The sequence below is a fragment of the Leuresthes tenuis genome, unplaced genomic scaffold (genome assembly GCF_036924035.1).
Source record: "Leuresthes tenuis unplaced genomic scaffold, fLeuTen1.0.hap1 SCAF_16, whole genome shotgun sequence".
NCBI lineage: Eukaryota > Metazoa > Chordata > Actinopteri > Atheriniformes > Atherinopsidae > Leuresthes > Leuresthes tenuis.
The window spans coordinates 21,409,667-21,428,783 of NW_027325370.1; the positions used below are offsets into that span (position 1 = coordinate 21,409,667).

Consider the following 19,117-nt stretch of genomic DNA (forward strand, 5'->3'; position numbering starts at 1 on the left):
TTTGGGAAGAAGTTAAAAATTGTTTTTAACAGCTGAAAGAAACAACTCATCTGAACTGTAGTTTAACTGTGGAAAAATGACTGCTTGGTCAGACAATTTCTAATTCACCTGTGCATATCCTGCATTTCAAGTCAAAGATGTGCGTTTTATGCTCTGATGTTGTGTCCTTAAGCATACACGAAAGAACATCTGGAACAGCACTGTCCCGGCTTGGTTGGCTAGCTCTGGTCTTAAGAAGAGGCACAGGAAGACTCTTCTGCTCCTAGAAAGGAAATATACCACAAAAAACCTTCTTACGCATCATAAAACCTGTATTTGATGATAGATGTTTATGTGGACAACAGCTATAATTACCCTAAATGGATTTTCTATTCCATCAATTTAATGCAAATGAGATAGGTACACACCGTGCTATCAGGTTTTCTGTCAGGTCGAGCGGGATTCAAACTCGGCAAGTCAACCTTCACCGCTTCAGGCTTCTGGAAATTCATCACTTTAGCAGCTCCATCCTTACCCTTCATAGTCAGAAACAATAAAAAAAGTGTATTGATTTCTGCAGAAACACTAAATTACCTTCTGAGGACTGACAACAAGCACAAAATCAGAATTTTCTTTTTGCTGCCCTCTCATCTTTACCTGCGTCTCCTTATCACCTGGCTCAGGTACTTTAGTGGCCTGCATGTCTTTTTGGCTCATCCTGACCAACCTGAAGGGACCTATTTCTCCACGCACAACACGATACAACAAGCCCTACGGGAGATTAAGAAGAGGAGTGTTACTTTGCTCTAAAATAAAAACCCACGAAAGCAACCTCATCTGAAATATTAAGACTGTAGAAACGGGGGGATCATAAAGTCAAGAGGAGTCTCGTAAACTTTCCACGAACCTTGTTTCTTGGATCTTTCAGGTTGAACATTATCGTTCTGTATTTGTTCATGTATTTGCTGTCTGTGTTGCGAAAAATGTCGAACATTTCCATCTCAATGCTAGCGACGAGCTTTGCAGCTTCGTTCTCGGACATATCCAAATCTTCACAGTCACACACCCTAAACAACGAGCAGGGTGTTAATCGACAGACGGCAAACGGACACCGAGATTTTACCCTCAGATCCTTGACAACTGTAACAGCCCTGAAGTCTTATTAGTGCAACGTGATAATACTGTTCAACAATGAAGGTTTTTCATTTCAAAGCAAGAGAGCACAGGTTATATAAGCATGCGGTATGGTCGTACAGTCGCTCTCACCTTTTGGACAGGATGCTCGTGAGGGAACGCTGGATGCTCTGTCTGACCTGGTTATTAGGCTGGGAAGGTCTGGAGGAGGGAGCGCTGGGTGCAGGTGACACAGGCAGATTACGGGTTTCGTTCAGTAATGCCGGCGCTGAAGATGGTTTCTGGCATGACACTGAGGCTGACTCATGGCTGGACGGAGAATTAAACACAGGCTGTTTCTTTGGTATAACATATGTGGTCTTTGTGACGATCAGGGCGCCAGTTTCATGATGTCTGGGAGCTGAGGTGGTTGGAGACTGTGAGACTGCAGACACATGAGATTTTGCAGGTGTAGGCGGCGTCGAGGGCCGTTGCTCTTTAGGTACACTACTGCTTTCGGGCTCCTTGGCTTTTTCCTGAGATGCGCTCTGTGTTGGGGCTTCCACAGCTGGTGGCTGGGAGGGGAGAGGTGCGTCTGTTGAGGGGTCCTCTGGACATCGTTTTGAAGGAGATGCGGCCTCACTGTCAGCCTCTACTGTTTTACTGGCCTGATCAGCTGTTAGGAAAAAAGAAGAGACGCACATTTTCACAACCACGAAGAGATGTGCTCGACGTGCAAATAAGTTGCATGTAAAGAAACTAAATGATTTGATCTACTAAGTTGGAGTATTTCTCCAACTAAACCATCAAGACTAAGACTGGAAAAACCTAATCATGTACATATCACCTGTCAAGCATACTTTCATGTAACCTGTGTATTTAAAAATCATTCATTGATTTATGAACAGAATGCCAACTTTCCCTCAAAGTCAAACTCTGTTCACATGTATGTGAATAAAGTAGAAAATGAATCCAGGCCCACAGAATGCAGGGACACCTCTGGATTTTCTTTTAAAGTGTTTTTACTTTAAGTCTTAACTTGCATTTATGGACGCAGCAAGTGTTTCTGAACCACGTCACAGTCAAGCATTGCTTTTCAGCTTTACGTCGCATCCAGAAAATTCCTCCAGGTTCCCTGAAGCAATTTTTCTGCCGACACATCTTTTTTTTATTGTTGAATTATTGGTTTATGGAGTCTTTCCCAGAGCTGTGAGCTCTTCCCAACGTTGGCTTCTGACAGACTCGGTTTGGGAAGTTCTTTTTTTCATCCCAAATAATATCAAGCCAATTAACGTTCTGTACTTTTTGCATTACGCAGCCTTTCTAAGCTTTAGTTACCCCCAGTCCAAATGTTCTTGAAGCATGTTGCTGCCTGAGCAAACATTGGAAATAGAAAACAAAGAAATTATATCTGACTTTTGAGAAACTATCTTTTCGCCAATTCTAAGTAAGTATACGTTTTAAATGATTTGTGCATTCTATTCTTAGTCACTTTTTACGCAGTGCATCAACTTTAGGGAAACTATTTTCCTATAGCAAACACTGCATACATGCTGCATATATTTCCATGCACATCTTTGCACTTCCCTTTCAGTCTACTTAAAAAAGGAGTATTAGTTCATAATCTGCACGAATAACACAAATTTTCGATTGAATCACACCACATAGGTAATTAACAAGTACTCTGATTATCTCTGGCCAGTTGTTCACATCTGCAGTGTCAAACTGGTTGTGAGAGTAAATCACCACTTTAACACCTGATGGCTGTTATTATCCACACAGGTGTGTGGCTTCTCCTGATTACAGTGGGAGAGGATGCAAAAAAATAGGGAAATAGAGGGAAATAAACAACAACTTTATAGTTCACAAATCAATAGGAAGTTGCTAAAGAATATCCAGAAACCTTTTGCGTGACCAGCATACAGGAACTACTTTCTTTCTTTTGAACTAAGACCGTCACCGGCTTCATGTGCAGGAGGAGGCAGAAGTCAAGGCTCCAGCTTGTGACAGGCCACGTGTGTTTACAGTCTGAGACCACTTCCCCCTCAGCATGTGCTAATTTATGCCTTTGTGATCACAGTTTTGGTTGTAACTTTGCAGTTTTGCCCATGACAAGTCTAACGGGGAGTTCAAATGTATACTTACGGAAACCAATGTTTCAGGGTGTGTGATAAGGTGCACTTTGGGAGAGGAAATCGGGCCTTAACCCATCGTGGCTGAAAGAACCCCTGAAAGATGCAGCTGACCAAAGGCCAGCGCTCTCTCATTAGAGTGCATTTTTAAACAGAAAAGTTACACAAAAAAAAACCCACAGCACTGTTCTATGCCAGGTGTAAAATGTTGGGAAGCTGTGGGCTATGAGAAATCTGTCTGAGGGCTAAAATCAGGCCCCACGTCAGACATCAGACATGCCTGCTTTAGACCAATGGTGGCAAGGGCAGAAAAACACGGTGACTGCACAGGAACAAATGTGCAAGCTTGTCATTTTGTGCATCTTTGAGATTAAGAATAAAGCACCTTTATTTGTGGATCAATGTGTTATTGTGTGCATGTGAGTGGAAAGGTTTCGTTTCCTTGGTGTAGATGAGGTTTGAGCTCGCTTGGAATACACAGATCTTGCACATCTTTAAAATCTCAGGAGCAACTCAACAAGTAAGAAGAAAAAAAAAAAAAAGAGAGAAACAAGTTTCTATTATGGTGAAATCTCCACAGCCTGAAATACATGGTGTTTATTTGGAAGCATTAGTGCAAAAGCGTCTGCTTTGCATTTTTTTTTTTCACTCATAAAAGAAGAATGTCCGGTCAGAATGTGCACACCCCCACAAATTCTTCAAACCACGTGTACACATGTGTTCATGGCAGTGTTATCCTGACACGAGGTGGACACAGGTGGGAAAATAACGACAAATAATGTCCCGTGAAACATGAATGGGAATTTCATGGATCATTTCAACAACATGCTCTTATTTACAGTAGCTGTGCTGCTGTAAAGGACTGCGGCCGCCTGTTCACCGCTGTGGCCTCCAACGACACTTTAAAGAGAAAACAAATAAGACCTACAAGAAAACAGCAAACATACCATAATCCGTCTGCATATCTGTGTCTCCCTCCAGATCATCTCCACACAGGCTGGAAAAGGTTCATACATTTCAGGTAACACAAGTTGTCAGTTATGACCCAGAAGCCTGATGAGGCGTGCAAGCTGATGTGTGTTTTCCTAAACAAATGGTAAATCGGATAAAGCCGGCATCAACAACAGAGACTTAACCATCTTTATGGTTTTGCTGAAAACAACTAAACTAAAACTGGACTTGAGTCGAATCCTTTCAGCACCAAACGCTGACCATTGTTTTCCCCCCTCTACGTCCCGTGTCTGCATGTGGGCGCAGAAGTTATGACTCTGCAGAAGTGAGAGCTCTGCAGGTGTGTGTTTATCACAGCCGTTACTTCCTGAGATGATATGTATCTTTTCTTTTCTTTCTTGACCGCATGTTGTTTTGTTTGCAGTTGGGCATGAGTGAAGCTGAACAGTGCCATATTATTCCCATCCCCTTTTATCTGTTGACCCGTTCTTTCTGTTTCCAACCACAATATGACCTCCGATTCCCCTAATTGACTAAATTCAATGACAGCACCTATAGTTGCAAACATAATCAAACTAAGAAATCACGGCAGGGTAATTGGTTTACATTTTCATGTGCAGAAACCGAGTGGGACTGCTGACAGGAAGGCAGTATTCTTGGTCTGGTACTTTGGTTTGTTTTAATCAAGGCACATGGGTAGCTGGCAAATTCAGTCCGAGGAGACTGAGCTGAACATATTCAGCCAGAGATCTGATGGGGTCAAAAGCCTTTTCAGCTTGTTAATCCACTGCCAATTAAATGCCTTTTAAGTTCTTTCGAGGGCCAAAAAAGTTTTTTTGTCACCAGAAAAGTTAACGTTAAAGTTAATGTCAACACATCCCGTCAGTGAGTGGGGAAAGTCAAGGCAGCACAACCAGTCCACAACCGATAAATATGAGTCGCTGCCGTGGCTGGACGTTATCCAGTTTCCCAACAGGCCGATCGCAGTCCACTGTGCATCCCTGATGAACACATTACAGGCGAGATGCTACTATAGCCAAGGGAAAAGCTGCCTTATTGACCCGTTTCTGCTGTATGCAGCAGCGTGAGCGCAGGCTCATTAACTCTCGGCTCAGCTCCGTACTTTGTCAGCTCGCACACTTCTCCATGACCCAAGCGGAGTCGTATCATGAGCTCCACGGTGTGCTGTTTGTTTGTTTTTAAAGCCACGCGTGCAGCGGCTCCAGAGGAAAGTGTATCTTGTCATTGTGACACGGCTATTTGTGTTAGAAAGTTAAAAAGTTCTGCCAATAATGGTAAACTGAACCTATTCTCCATTGTTCTCTTGCATCTCTCCATTCCAGAAAATTGCTGGAATTAACACTCCATTCCAGGAAAAAAAAGTGTTAAAAAGTTACTACACTCTAACGGGTCAAGTGAAAAAACAAAAAAACCCTGATCAGCGAAGAGCAAACATGTGACAGAGAGAAGATCTAACTCGCTGTGGTTGAATAAATGTTCTGGTTTCTTAGTTCCTAAAGGTGTTAATCTCCTGAATGCTTAAGCTCAGAACTTTGATGTTGTGCTTGGAAAAAAAAAACACTTTGCAGTTAAGTGGCAGGACATCTGCCTCTACGGAGCCTGTTTCACGGCGCCTGCAGAAGCACAGAGTGGGAAGAGCTGCAGACACGCCGAAAGGAAGAGGCGGAGCCAACACACACGTCTGAATGCTGCTCCAGACAAAAGTGTCGAGTCACATCCGAGATATCTGAAGGCACCAAAGGATAATAAAAGTCACATTTGATTAAAAATAACGAAGGTGACTCAGCTTCTATAAGAGGGGATCTGATTAATGCTGACTCAGTCCAACAGCATGCTGAAATGTTGTAAAATGTGAAAATGCTGTCCAATCACAGACGGATTACACGCATCTGCCGTCATGTCAATCAGAGAAGTTGTTTTTTTTGCATACAAAGCCTCAACGCTTCAGTCAGTAACTCAATTTTTAGTCATGTAGCCAATCAGAAAAGCAGGCCGTGCTACTGCCACTGCAGTCTTTCACAGCTTCTTTAGGTTTCTTATGTGTTCTTGTGTATGTATGTATGTATGTTCTTCAACCAGAACACTTTAAACCAGAAAGTTCTGTTTTGCCCTCATCCAAAATAAAAAATAAAAAAACTGTAACAGCCTTCTGGCTCGTCGATGGTGGTGCAGAGGTCACCTGATGCTGGATGGATAAAGATTAACATCAGCAAATCTAAGAGAGCTTCTGCTTAGAACCCGTTACCCAGAGTTCCTTGGTGGACCTCTCTCGCTTGAAGTGACTTTTGTTAGTTGTCCAATCCCGGAGATGACAAAGAACTAAACCCAGTATTAAATGCTCCCCGGGGCTAAGTGTTGATAAGCTCTGCATACAAACTGACAAAGGATGCTTTAAGCTGAATCTGAAAAAGTCGTCCGTTGAAGCGCGGTTAAATTCAGTTTCTGTTTCAGAGTGCACAGAAGCTGTCGTGAGCGAGTGATTTTGAGGCTCTAGAAACCTTCTTTTTCCATTTCTCTCAGCGTCGCCACTTGTATTTGCTGCGGTAAAAGAAGTACTGAAAACCAAACAAATCGAAGTGAAAAGGCTGTCAGGAAAGAGAAAAAAAACCCGACCGTACGAAGTCGCCCTCTCTGTGCTCCAAGCGGTTATTCAACAGTAAATCTAGTTGGAAACTGTGTGATCTAACCAGCATTACTCTGTGCATGATGGAGGCATGATGATATATCGACGACAATGATAAGTTTTACTCGGGCACAGCCCTACTTATAAGTGTAGCATAAACAGGAGAGAACAACAAAATAAGTACATATAATAGGAAGATTTTTAACAGTTACTTTCAAACACAATGATTTGTATCTGACAGTGTAACAGAATTCAAAGAGTGAAGGCTGTAAAGCTTTTCGTGACTTAAACTTTTGGTAACCTCTCAATCTTGTGAAGTTTTTACAAAAGAGGCAAAAGGCTTTAGCTTTAGTCTGTTGCACGAAGCTCCGAACCTTGAAATTCTCAAAGACAGAAATCCCTGAAACTGGAATGATTTATGTCACAATGAGAGAGAGAGAAGAAGAAGAAGAAGAAGAAGAAGAAGAAGAAGAAGAGGAGTGTAATAGGCTAACGACAACCCCAAGTAAAAATTGCAGAGTCATAAACATCTGGAGAATGTTCATTCAGCTCTTTTATTTTGGAGAAAAATAAAAACCCAGACGTGACACAAAACTATTGCATTTAATAGCTGAAAGTTCTGGCTTTGTAAAAAAAAAACACACCTAGACGTTTCAAATAAAATGGAAATGTTTTTGCTTTTTTCCCACATTAAGAAGAGGAGAATAAATCGTGGCGTCGTGAGGAAAAGCTCATGGGAATCATGAACCTCGAGGCAATGAAAACGATTCATGAGATCGAGATCCAACCAGTTCGCTGGCCGTCACACTGAGCCGATGCGTCCTTCATGAAGTTTTAACGCTCTTCAATCATCGAATCTCCTTTCGATTGATGGAATGAGAAAAGCGTTCCACTTTTCAATGTCCTCCAGTGTGTTTACTGTGGAGGTAACTGGCATGACACGCCACTACATATCATCCATGACTGTGGAAATTTGCTGGTCTTCCTCAGGCAGATATCTTCACTCGCAGCATTGGCTCCTTTTTAAACTCGTTTCCTTCCGTTTGGCGATGGGTTTTAGGTTAGGCTTTTCCAGACATGAATCCCACTTGCTTCAGCCGATTTCTTACAGTTAAGTCAACCAAAAACATAGTCCCGTTTCTGGCAACTTGTCATTCCATTTCCTTTGCTGCGTATTTCTATTTTCAAGGCCTCTGAGTTTTCAGCCCTGTAAGTTTCACTTTAACAACATTCCCATGTTGTTTGTACTCGTTCCAAGTTTTAGACGTAGCTGACCTTTTAACAGCGGACTGCTTTGCATTTCTAAGTATTTAGTATTAGAAACGCAAGTTATAAGATGATTAGAGCTCCCTTGCTTGGTTTGTTTTTTAATCCAATTCTATTCAACTGTAACTGATCAGAATTTCAGGGTAAAATCTCTGGAACATCAGCAGGTGAGACAACGTACGAATGTGTCAGCAAATGTTCCCGTGCACTTGCTGTGCAAGCGAGCGCATGGGTGCCGTTTCTCAGTTCATCCTTTCTGCTAACCAATATGACCGCTTCCCATTCACTCCCAGCTATTGTGAATATGTACAGTGTTGAACAGCAAATACAGCGATTTCCTCAGCATCATCTCTGCATCTCACGCTGCCTCCTTCCAGCTTTGGACAGCCACATCCCCCCCCTCTTGCTTCCAACCAGGAGAGTGTGTCTCCAACAGAAAGCCTTACGCAGGGATGTGCTTATGTGAGGGAAAAAGCAACTGAAGGACAAAGTCCGGACCAAACTGTCCCCACAGTCTTCTAAAAACGGCTCACGTCTGAACGTGTGGCTGAGACCACTGACCTGCTGAATAAAGCCATCGATGGAGAAAATGGACTAATTAGAGGTGTTCAGGGGTGTGGTTTAGAACATAACTGCAACAAATAAGGAAATAAGGTCTGTAAATCCTGTAATGGTGACTTGCTGTGCCTTTGAGCCTGAGAAAAGTGGTTTTATATATATATATATATATATATATATATATATATATATATATATATATATATATATATATATACACACACATCTATATATGAAGCTATGCAAAGTTAGGTGTCCCATGATGACAAAGTACTGTGACTATGCCCCAGCTCAGTCTATTCTTTCATTTTTCAATATTTTTGTCCACCAAAATAAGAAAAAGTAACATTAAGAACATAGTATTGATGTTTAGAAAAGCTGAGCTGGTAAAATCTTATCAAAGGTCTTCTTTATTTATGCTATGATCCTCCTTTCCATGAAACAGCTGCTCAAACACCTCCGTAATCATCATTCCACTGATACTCCTTAATCTAATATCACTTGGAAATTAACGGAGATTATTTCCTCTAATCGTCAAATAACTGAGTGCATCCTTTTTTGGCTCATTTGTTTTATTGTGTTCTCTCTACCCACTTTTGTGAGAAATCTTTTACAAGCAACACTGCATACGCTGCTGTTTGTGACTGTAGAAGTAGAAGCACGACTGTGCGCACCCATTGGGTCAGTTTGGACACTGGCGTGTCTGGAGGATGGGATGTTTATTTGCATGTGGACGAACAAAAATGGTGAATGGGATTAACTGCCAAAAAAAAAACACCCACAACCCGGGAGTGTTTCAGCTCTGCAGTGAAAGAGGTGGAAAGAGGAGGAGCTGCGGCTGCGATTACGAAGAAGTGGCCTATAGAAAAGGACAAAAAAATAAACAGCCATACCCAACAGCTAATGGCTGAAATATTTCCACCCGCATCCCAAACTGTAACGCCCCTGAACAACCAGCAGGAAGACAACGAGATCCTTTCTAAATCATAACACTGATTTTGAAACTATCACCTTACCTTAATGTGGTCAGTTTAAGATAAAAAAAAAATAAAAACTGAGAATCAAGTCACTGTTTTCTACTGGATTCTACTGAAAACTATAAAACTAACAATGTGCCTCCTATTATTAAATAAACAGCAGATTTTGAAAAGCGCTGACCTTTCACACCAAAGCCAAAGCAGTGCGACTGGAGGGCACGAGTGACTAAAATGTTCTTAACAACATGGCGATCTTTTGGAATCTTTTTTTTTTTTTGTGCTATCCAAACAACGGATCGGATGACAGCTCGTCCAGCTCCGTTTTTTGTTTGTCACCAAGTTTACTGAAGGAAAGACGTAAAAACGTGAGACAATGAGCGGAATCTCCTGTTTGCTCAAAGCGAAACCGTGACCAGCTCAAATTATACAAGCCACAATGCATTGGTGTCATGTGTCGGTCAACTGTAAGGCCTAAGTAACAGAGTCTTTTTGAGAAATATTCATATGAGCCTCTTTAAAAACCTTATGTGTTATGCCTATGGATCAATGGAGGGTGACATTTTTTATGTAATCTACACACACACACACATATATATATATATATATATATATAGGTCATTCATATCATAAAGTAAAACACATATTCCAGATCTTTCATCACTCAGACAGTCAGACAGGGGCCAAACATTTAAAAATGGAAAAATACTGTGAATATTAGTCGTAGAAGTAGTAGTTCTGTTTGGTTGTATTGTTTCCTATTGGCCAGTAGAGGGTGCTTGTGTTTTACAATAAACTCGCTTATGACACACAGTTGCAGAGGACCATGACATGCAAACTGAAGAGAACATGTAGGGGAGATAAACTAGCACCGAAGCTTAAGATGCAGCAATTTTCTGGAATGGAGAGATGCAAGAGAACAATGGAGAATATGTTCAGGTTACCATTATTGGCAGAAAAAAAAAATTTAATTCCCAGAACTAAATTTGACACATTCCTGTACATGTACCTGACCTGCCGTAGAATAAACACTAAGACTCGTCAGCAGGGATCACATGCCTGTCCAATGACAGCTGCACTCTATGATGTGGTGACAGTGCACTCTAACTGAACTCAGCAAAGTCGAAGTTTACACTTTAAAGGGATGCAACGCGCTGCAAGTGTACGTCACGCATGAATTCAGTGACGCAGTTTGTGCCTCTGCCTTGTAAATCTGTTAATTACGATTTATGTAACACAATGGAAGCCGTTGATGTAGGGGTGCATCTGTTTGTAAACCAATGGCATGACGCCAAACTGTTTCAGAGGCTCTGGATGTCAGAGAGGCCGAGTTGTGTCAACGTAAAAAAATTAATTTAAAAAAAGTCTGAGCGCTGAGGCTGAAACAGCCACCCTGGTTGAGAAGAACAAGCGACAAACAGCTTCACTCACATACCGTCTAATGTCGTTTGCCCGATTCATGCCTTTGCCAATACAATCAAACTCATGCAATCATCTACAGCAAAAAAAACCCCGCAACTGTTAGTTAAAGGCTTCTCCACTCAGAGTAACACTTCATTTAAACAGATGAGAGTGATAAGACTGGATAAAGACGGTGGATCCTGTCCAATCTCAGCGACACAACAAAGGTCCCATTCAACAAAGGCCTTATTCCAATTTCTTTTTTCAAGTTTTACCGACAAAAAATGTGTGATAGTTCTTCATCAACTAAGCCAGTGGGATCCAACGGTGGACTTAATCCTGCATTGATGGCTCACCCTCATCATTTGTGTACACCTTTGGGAAGGAAATATAAGCTTTGGTGTTTTGGATGTTTCTCTCTACTGAGTAATAAACTTGGGTCAGAGCTTTTATTGTTCATGGGATATTGTGACTGAATGCCATCAAAGCTACGGTCACACTTTAAGAGTTCCTGCTAATTATGGAACAGCATATCAGATGGTGTCAATCAGTAGATCATGAGGGTGGAAGTGCGTGCTGCTGTTTTCTTTGCGGTTTCAGAAGCAATTTATTTGGCAATGTGTGCAAACAATGTAACATTTCAGAACTGATCCCTTTCGAATCAAACCTTTGCGACACCTTTTTTTGATTAGGATCATCTATCCGAGGGAACCTCTGGACATCAACAAAGCTGAGCTATATGTAATTACATTATTTCTCTCCCACTCCATATAATATGCACATATAACTGCTTAAGGGGAGCTTAAAGCTGAAGACTTTAGTTTGACTGGCTCAATATAATACTTTGATCTGATTTAGATCCATATTTCATTTATTTATTGCTCAGAGTTGTTTTAGAATATATAGTAAAAAGCTAATTTTCAGGGGGCTTCGTCATCTGTTAAGTCACAGATTATGTCAATTTAGATGGTAATGTAGGATCTAATTAGTGGCGTCAGCCTGTGACATCAACTTCTGTGAATGACAAGGTGCTTTGGAGAGGAAACAGCACTGAGGTCTGGGACTTAAACTCAAGAGTTTGATCGCTTTCAGCTATATGGTATTCCATCACAATTACAAGGTGGATGATGATAAGAATGACTCCTCGACATCTCTCCCAGTATGCTCGCTCTGAAACACTAAATGAAAAATGAAGACGGTATCTACTGGCCACATGCATCCACTACATTCTCAGTTTACCCAGAGTGCTGAAAATGTGGTTATCTGTTATCTGTGAGCACAGAGAAGGTCGACCCACACACTGTAGGTTTTAGAGAGCAAAAGATACAATTCAATGCTTTATGGAACGTAGAAGCAAAAATAGAGCATGCTGCTTAATGCACACAAAGAATAAAGCAAACCCATTCCTTCTGTTGCTATTAATTGCACAAAGGAAGCGATCGAACTTCGTGCTCCGACTGAAAATAAGCATTATTTCCTTTGTTGGGTGAGTTATTTGAGAAGCACAGGTTATGACTCGACAAGGACATTTGAAATACTTCAGAGTAAAACATTTGGAACTTTGCTTTGAACTATACCTCGTTCTTCCTGATGTATATACTGATGGAAAAGGAATGCGTTGCAGAAAGTACGACCAATAGTAACGGTCTGGGCTCTAGTGAAACTTTGTTTTTGGTCCAGCAGACTCTCTTTGCACAATGAACACCAACACTTATGATCACTGGGAATGCTTTGAGCCATTGGGACACCTCCGCTCTGCAGGCCGCTCTCAGCTGTCATGGTCACAACTGTGCCCAGGGGGGAGTGGGTGGTGGACCTGGAGTGAAGATGTTGTCTCAGTCCGTCTTATCCCCCGATGTCACCCCCCCCCAGATGTGACCACTGCCTGCCAGGAGTCAGGACCTTCTGCAGAAATGTGTCAGCACCTCACAGCTGCACACTCAGCAGCTCAGCAGCTCAATGAGGCGTCAAGAAGCCGGTGGATGAACCTGGTGGCGATGCTGCTTCCGATGGGACTGCTGGTCCACAGGTGTTCTCTACTGCGCTGTTTGTTTTCGTTATGTTATTGTGGTGTTAGGATTTCTTTTTGCCATCAGTATATATCAAGTCACTAACATTTAGGACTTTAGATCCACCAACTCGCTGTCACCTATCAGTCTTCAACCTACGAGATCTGTCAGAATGGAATGGAACGTCACAATAAGAAACTTGCTTCAGGACTGTCTATGTTTAAAAGGTCAGCTCACCCAGAGCTTTAGATGCAACTCGCCATGTGATGTTCTAATATGTTTTCATCTGAAACTTTTCCCACCGCCCCAGTATGAAAGAAGGGAATCGCATTAGATCACTGGTGGGGGAAAAAAAACAAAAAAAACAGTTTCCCATGAATTCAGAGCAGCCTTCCCACAAGGTGCGTAAGCTTATCTCAAGAAACCTTGACAATGAAAAACACTGTTGCGTTTCATTCGTGTCAAAATGCCTTTAACACACTCAAACTGACGCGATTCGCCAAATCTGTATCGGTATGCAGTAGATTTCAGGGGCAAGTCTGACGTTTGAGAAACAGAATTAAAACACACCATGTGAATTCATGGGGCCTACGGAAGAATAGATATTGAGATTTGATTTGGTCTTCAGGGGGCGCATTTCAAGCTGGATTATTAAGTTACAAAGCACAGTCCAATCTGACTTCCTGCTTCGCAGCTTCCTAACAACACATACTGTATTCAGTCTTATGACTGGAAAAGAGGTCCTTTATAATCCATTTCCTCCAACCTAAGCCTAATTCTTCATGTAAAAAAAACCTTGCATCTGCTAACACGTTTGATAGGTTTATTTTTTTAAAGAAATACTTCTCCTGGGGTTTACTCAATTAAAACTGAACATGACACATTACTAAATGTTGTAGTTTTGCAGGTGGCTGTGTTCCTCGTCATCCTGGCATCCTTTACCTTGTGGTTGCCTGAACAAACTATTACTGCGTACTGCTCATCTGTGTCTGGAGACCTGCTGTCAGTTGAATGCACCTTTGAGCAAGTTAGTTTAGAGAGTTTAAAAATGTTTTGAAAGTTCAAAGTGATTATAAGGGTGAGGAAAAGAACTGAAGTTAACCCTGGATCAGTGATCAGAGGAAACCTCAGAAACGATTTGTGTCAAACACTTGGATTTACTCTTGTATGTATGTGTGTGTGTGTGTGTGAACAGATGAAGAAGGGACAAAGGGCGTGGGGGACACAACTACTATGGTTGAATCTTGGTCATTGATCAAGAATAAATTAAACCCCAGTGGGGTTTCTTTCAGCTCTGGTTTGTGTTGAACTGTAAATTCTCTTCACCGACATCAGGATAAAGACTCTTCCAGAAGCTCAGGGGGATGGAGCTTTTGGCTGATGGTGACAAGCAGATACTTTGACATCATCGTCACGGAAATGTGACAGCATTTCTATCAGTGAGCTCCAGGTAGAACCTCTGTGCCGACAAGTCAACTTCTCCTCTTCGTCTTCCTTCGTACCCACTGCCCAGTCCCTAGTCATCCCTATTCATTCGGTTTCCTGTCCGACCCAATACCTCTGGATCAGCTTGTAAATAAGTATTTGTGTGTTGTGTATCATGTGGGAGGGCAACATTTGACACCTGAGAAGTTGTTAACTGTTATAGCTCTGTATGTGGAATGAAATGCATTTTTATAGGTTATTTTGTGATTATCTGGAACTGCATCTTGCCATAAAGTAAGCCAGCATGTTGGTGCCTGTTGGCGACATGACATGAGACTGTTTGAACAGAGTTTTTCTCTGCAGGAACGAGCAACTCTGCGAAAACAAAGCAGTATGGGCACTTGGACATTTTGAAAAACCTCTGTATTCGATGCCACTGAGGAGCAGTGTGGTAGCGGACTAAATTTACTCTCTGTCATACTGAGAAATGCAAACCATTTTAACCTTCAAAAATCTAACTGAAATAAAGAGAGCTTTTGGGGCATCAGGGCTGCACAGAGGCTTCATAGGAGCAGGCGTGGGTTTGAGTCCAAATCCCAAGTCCTGACCTGTGGCCATTTGCTGCATATCAGCCCCCCACGCCCCCTCTGCTCTTTTTTCTAAATGTATCCACTGACCAATAAAGACCGTGGGATCAAAGATAAAAGAGGCTCTCTGATAACAGCAAGACAACAAGCATCAGCGCTGGGCTTAATGTTAGGCCAACTTAACGCCGTTCTTCCTTTTTAAATGGTAATTGCCAGTCAAGAATGTTGTGTGGGCTATATTTAACTTTGAGTTGAAGACGCATTAAAGTAAAGTAAGATCTAATTCAATAACTACCGCAGGTATTAAAAAAAAAAAAAAAAAAAAAGAAAAAAGAAGGGGGCTTCACTTGCATCTTTTTAAAAATAAAAGCTTTTGAGCTTATACCTCGGCCAAGCATGGAGTATGAAGTCTGTGATAGCGTGCAGAATGGAGAGTGTAAGTATTATTCCGACAAGGAGTGTGAATAAGGATTTTCTGAGATCAGTTTATGGCCATTCGAGGAGTTTGTAAGCCCTTTGTATGCAGCGCGAGGCGTGTATTTCTGCAGTGGCCTGGAAGGCATTTTAAAAAGAAAGAAAGAAAGAAAAATGAGCCAGATAAACCAGCAGTTTGACCAAAGAAAAAAAAAAAAGAAGAGTCTCATGATAAGGTCGTGTGTCCATACATCTGTGCAGAAAGCTTTTGTGAATCTGGTCTTTAAACAAACTGTGGTTAAAAATGTATGAATGTGCATATGTGAGCACATTTATGTCGAATCTGAGCATTCCCCGTTTCCAGTGCAGTTTGTGTTGAAGAAAGGAACCCAAAATCTTAAAGGTTAAGCTCTCCGGCTAATAAGAAATGCTTCCAACTTGTGTTTGTCGTTCAGTTATTCAGCGACTGCCATGTGGGATTTCTGGTGAGAACCTTTGAGATTGCAAAAAAAAAAAAAACTGAAGAAATCAAAGAAATGTCTCAACGTATGGATACTAAATGCAGCAAAGCAACCCCTCTCCCAGCACAACTGTTCCCCACACGCTCAGTGTGTGTTACCTTGGAGTTTCCAAGTAATACTGCTTTAAATGAACTTGTTTACCGAGTGCCAGAAACCTGATTTGTCAAGAGAAGTTTCAGCCCAACGTTTTGGACATTAGGATTAAATAGAGCGACTATAAAAGTGATCATACTTACCCACTGTTGACCCCTGCAACTTATCAGTCATCCCAGAGAGAATGTGTAGGTGTACAAGTGTTTGCGTGCTTGTGTATAATTGCTTTAGGTAGTGTAACGATTCAAAGGGGAGGGCAAGTCTGTGATACCCAAAAAAACACTGTAAATTATGCATAAACTGCTTGAATGTGTACGAGTATTAAATGGTACATACATGTGGTGTTTAAGTTAGATGACGGTATGGATGTGGACTGAACATCTGTGAGACTGGGGTCGCAGGCTACAGAACATGCAGCCACCTCCCGCTCTCCATCGTCCTCCATCATTTCCTCTTCATCAGCATCCTCCAAAGCTTTTGCTGCCAATCTTTTAGACATCCGACCCGTCCTCTGAGCCTGCGATGGGAATTTGGAAATGTATCAAAAGTAAATATATCTGAGTGACACTGAATATGAATATTCACACACACTATGCAAAAGGACTTTACAGAGAAAAATAAAATCGTTAACACACTTCATTCCTCACAGTCTGCATGTTTCTTACCATTGCAGTGGGTCTGGCTATTGCAGCTTTTCTCTGTGCCCGCCCTTTGGACGTGGGCACCTTAGGCCCAGAGAGTGTCTTCATAGTTACAGCAGCGTGCTGAAGGATGCAGTCAGTACCGCAGTACACAGAATCTGGCAGCGCTTGTTTCGAGCAGCCAGGCCCAGTACACAACGGAAGAGAGCTGTCCGTCTCCATCTCAGCTTCAGCTTCGTGTTCAGGCTCAGCCTCAGTCCTTGTCACCAGAGCCTGCCCGTCCTGCTCCTCCTCCACAACCACCACAGTCTCCTGAAAACACATTCTTATCACCCACAGAACAGGTCTCCTTCAAGAAAAATCAGTCAGTGACTGATAAAATGATTACACTGCGGATGAAATACCACACATGCCGTCACACAGTGCTCAGCTAAATGTTTAAGCTTAAATGCTAAAGCAAACAAGTTATTTTTGCTGTAACTGAACCCTGAGAGCTATCTCAGGATGACGAACAACCCAAATGAAATTCAAACCTTGAGGGCTTGCTGCTCCTCTTGCCTCACCCCTTCTTCACTGGGAGGACTTAGTGTCAAGCATTCTGGAAAGCTAAGGGCTGGGTCTGGCAGAGGCTGAGACTCAAACTCAAGTTGGCTCTGCTGCTTTGTAGTGCAGGGCGGACACGTGTACCCTTTCCTCTCCATCTCCCGGCCTTGTGTTTCACTTACACCGACACAATCACCGTGGAACCACACCTGGCAACTGCTACAGCAGATCATGAACCTAAAACAAGTAGTGATCAGGAAATGAAACTAACACATGGTTCAGATATGCAAACCTCTCAGCCCAAGAGATCCAGTTACCAGAAATGAGCATGTACCTCTTATCATGTTTCTGGCGGCAGATGCAGTGCAAGGCGTCGGAGTCACATCGCTCAGTGTCTGATATGCTTGGATACGCTTCTATAATCTCATTTTCTTTCTTCCCCTCCTCTTCCTCCATCTCTTCAGGTGCATCGTCATACTGGCCATGAGTTACAGCAGTGGTCTGGTTTAAATCGCTGTCTAGGATTATGCAATCTGAACTTAACTGCTGAGCAGGACTCAGGGCGACATCAAAGTGGGCAGGTGACACCTCCAGTCCAGGAGGGCTGTGTGGATCATTTTCCTTTTCCCTGTCTTGTAAATGTTGCTGTTCAGCTGTACTAACTAGGATCACGTCGTCATTACTGTCCTCATCGTCTGCAATAACTGCCTGAAGCGCCACCGCCCTGCCCCTCCCTCTTCCCCTACCTTTACCTTTGCCCTTACCTCTTCCTCTGCCTCTCCCCCTTCCTCTGGATTTCCCTCTTCCACCTTTACCCCCTCGAGCCCTTGAGTTTCCCTGCCTGCCACTGGAAGCCAGCTGCTCCTTAATCTGTAACAGAGTCATTTCATCACTGTCATCCTCTTGACTAGAGATCAATACCATATCATGGATCTCTCCTCCTGCCATGACATCAGGCACCACTGGCTGCGTAATCTGTATGTCATCCATATTATCAGGCATTTCAGTTTCTTCTACGGCCCCTGGAATAGAAGGCCCAACGACATTAGTGGCTTCTAAAATGTCAGGGACTGCCAGTGAATCTGTCATTGTTATGGGCATGTCCTCCTCCCCTCCAAGCAGGGAAAAGGCAGTGTGGAAGGCAGACCCAAAATCCTGCCATAGGCTCGGATCAAGGCTCACCCCTACAGAAGCCTCTGAGGCTGGTTTGCTATCCTCTGACACAGGTGAGGACGGGGCTGACCACTCCAGGTCATCTAAAACACTCCGAGCTGTTTGAGCAGATTTCTGTGTGGTGAGGGTCTCTGTAGCAGTCTCAGGTGTCTGGTTGGTTCTTCGACTCCTGCCTCTTCGAACAAGAGGAGGACTGTGGGTTAGGTCTCCCACTTCTTCCATGAACTCCCTTCTAGCAATGGTCGTCCGTCTGAACCCCCAGGACTTTCTAACCTGGGACAAGGTCGGCCTAACACCCGACTCTGCTTCCTCTGACTGGCTCTGTTGTTCCACTTTAGAAAAACACAGGCAAAGAGAATGAACAATAACAAAAAAATACCTCTTTCTTCTGACAGTCCATTAAAGAAACTCACAGAGCTGTTGTACCTGAGTCATTATCATCATTAATGGCATTGCTATTTTCCATTGGGTCCATACTGACATCCATAGGTAGCAACACTGTCAAAAACCAAGAGGACAATTTATGTTAAAGAAAAAAAAAAGGTCTAAAAAGGAATATTAACTGTTATCGGGCTTGTTCGTTCATCCATCCATCCATCCATTTTCTATACCCGCTTAATCCGTCGGTTGGGTCGCGGGGGGGCTGGAACCTATCCCAGCGGTCATCGGGTGAGAGGCGGGGTAAACCCTGGA

The 19,117-nt window shown here is 42.6% G+C and overlaps 1 protein-coding gene across 1 annotated transcript in view; it reads right to left on the reverse strand.

Moving 5' to 3' along the window:
- LOC140271899 (uncharacterized) overlaps window positions 1–19,117 on the reverse strand; it is a 30,514-nt gene that overhangs the window by 9,733 nt on the left and 1,664 nt on the right. Inside the window, exons 2-11 of the mRNA XM_072367205.1 lie at window positions 18,851–18,922; window positions 17,586–18,756; window positions 17,242–17,488; window positions 16,733–17,020; window positions 16,404–16,584; window positions 1,246–1,768; window positions 887–1,046; window positions 637–750; window positions 408–515; window positions 109–262 (exon numbers count right to left, since the gene is read on the reverse strand). Coding sequence (XP_072223306.1) covers window positions 109–262; window positions 408–515; window positions 637–750; window positions 887–1,046; window positions 1,246–1,768; window positions 16,404–16,584; window positions 16,733–17,020; window positions 17,242–17,488; window positions 17,586–18,756; window positions 18,851–18,911 — 3,007 coding nt within the window. The 5' untranslated portion in view covers window positions 18,912–18,922. The remainder of the gene's footprint in view (window positions 1–108; window positions 263–407; window positions 516–636; window positions 751–886; window positions 1,047–1,245; window positions 1,769–16,403; window positions 16,585–16,732; window positions 17,021–17,241; window positions 17,489–17,585; window positions 18,757–18,850; window positions 18,923–19,117) is intronic.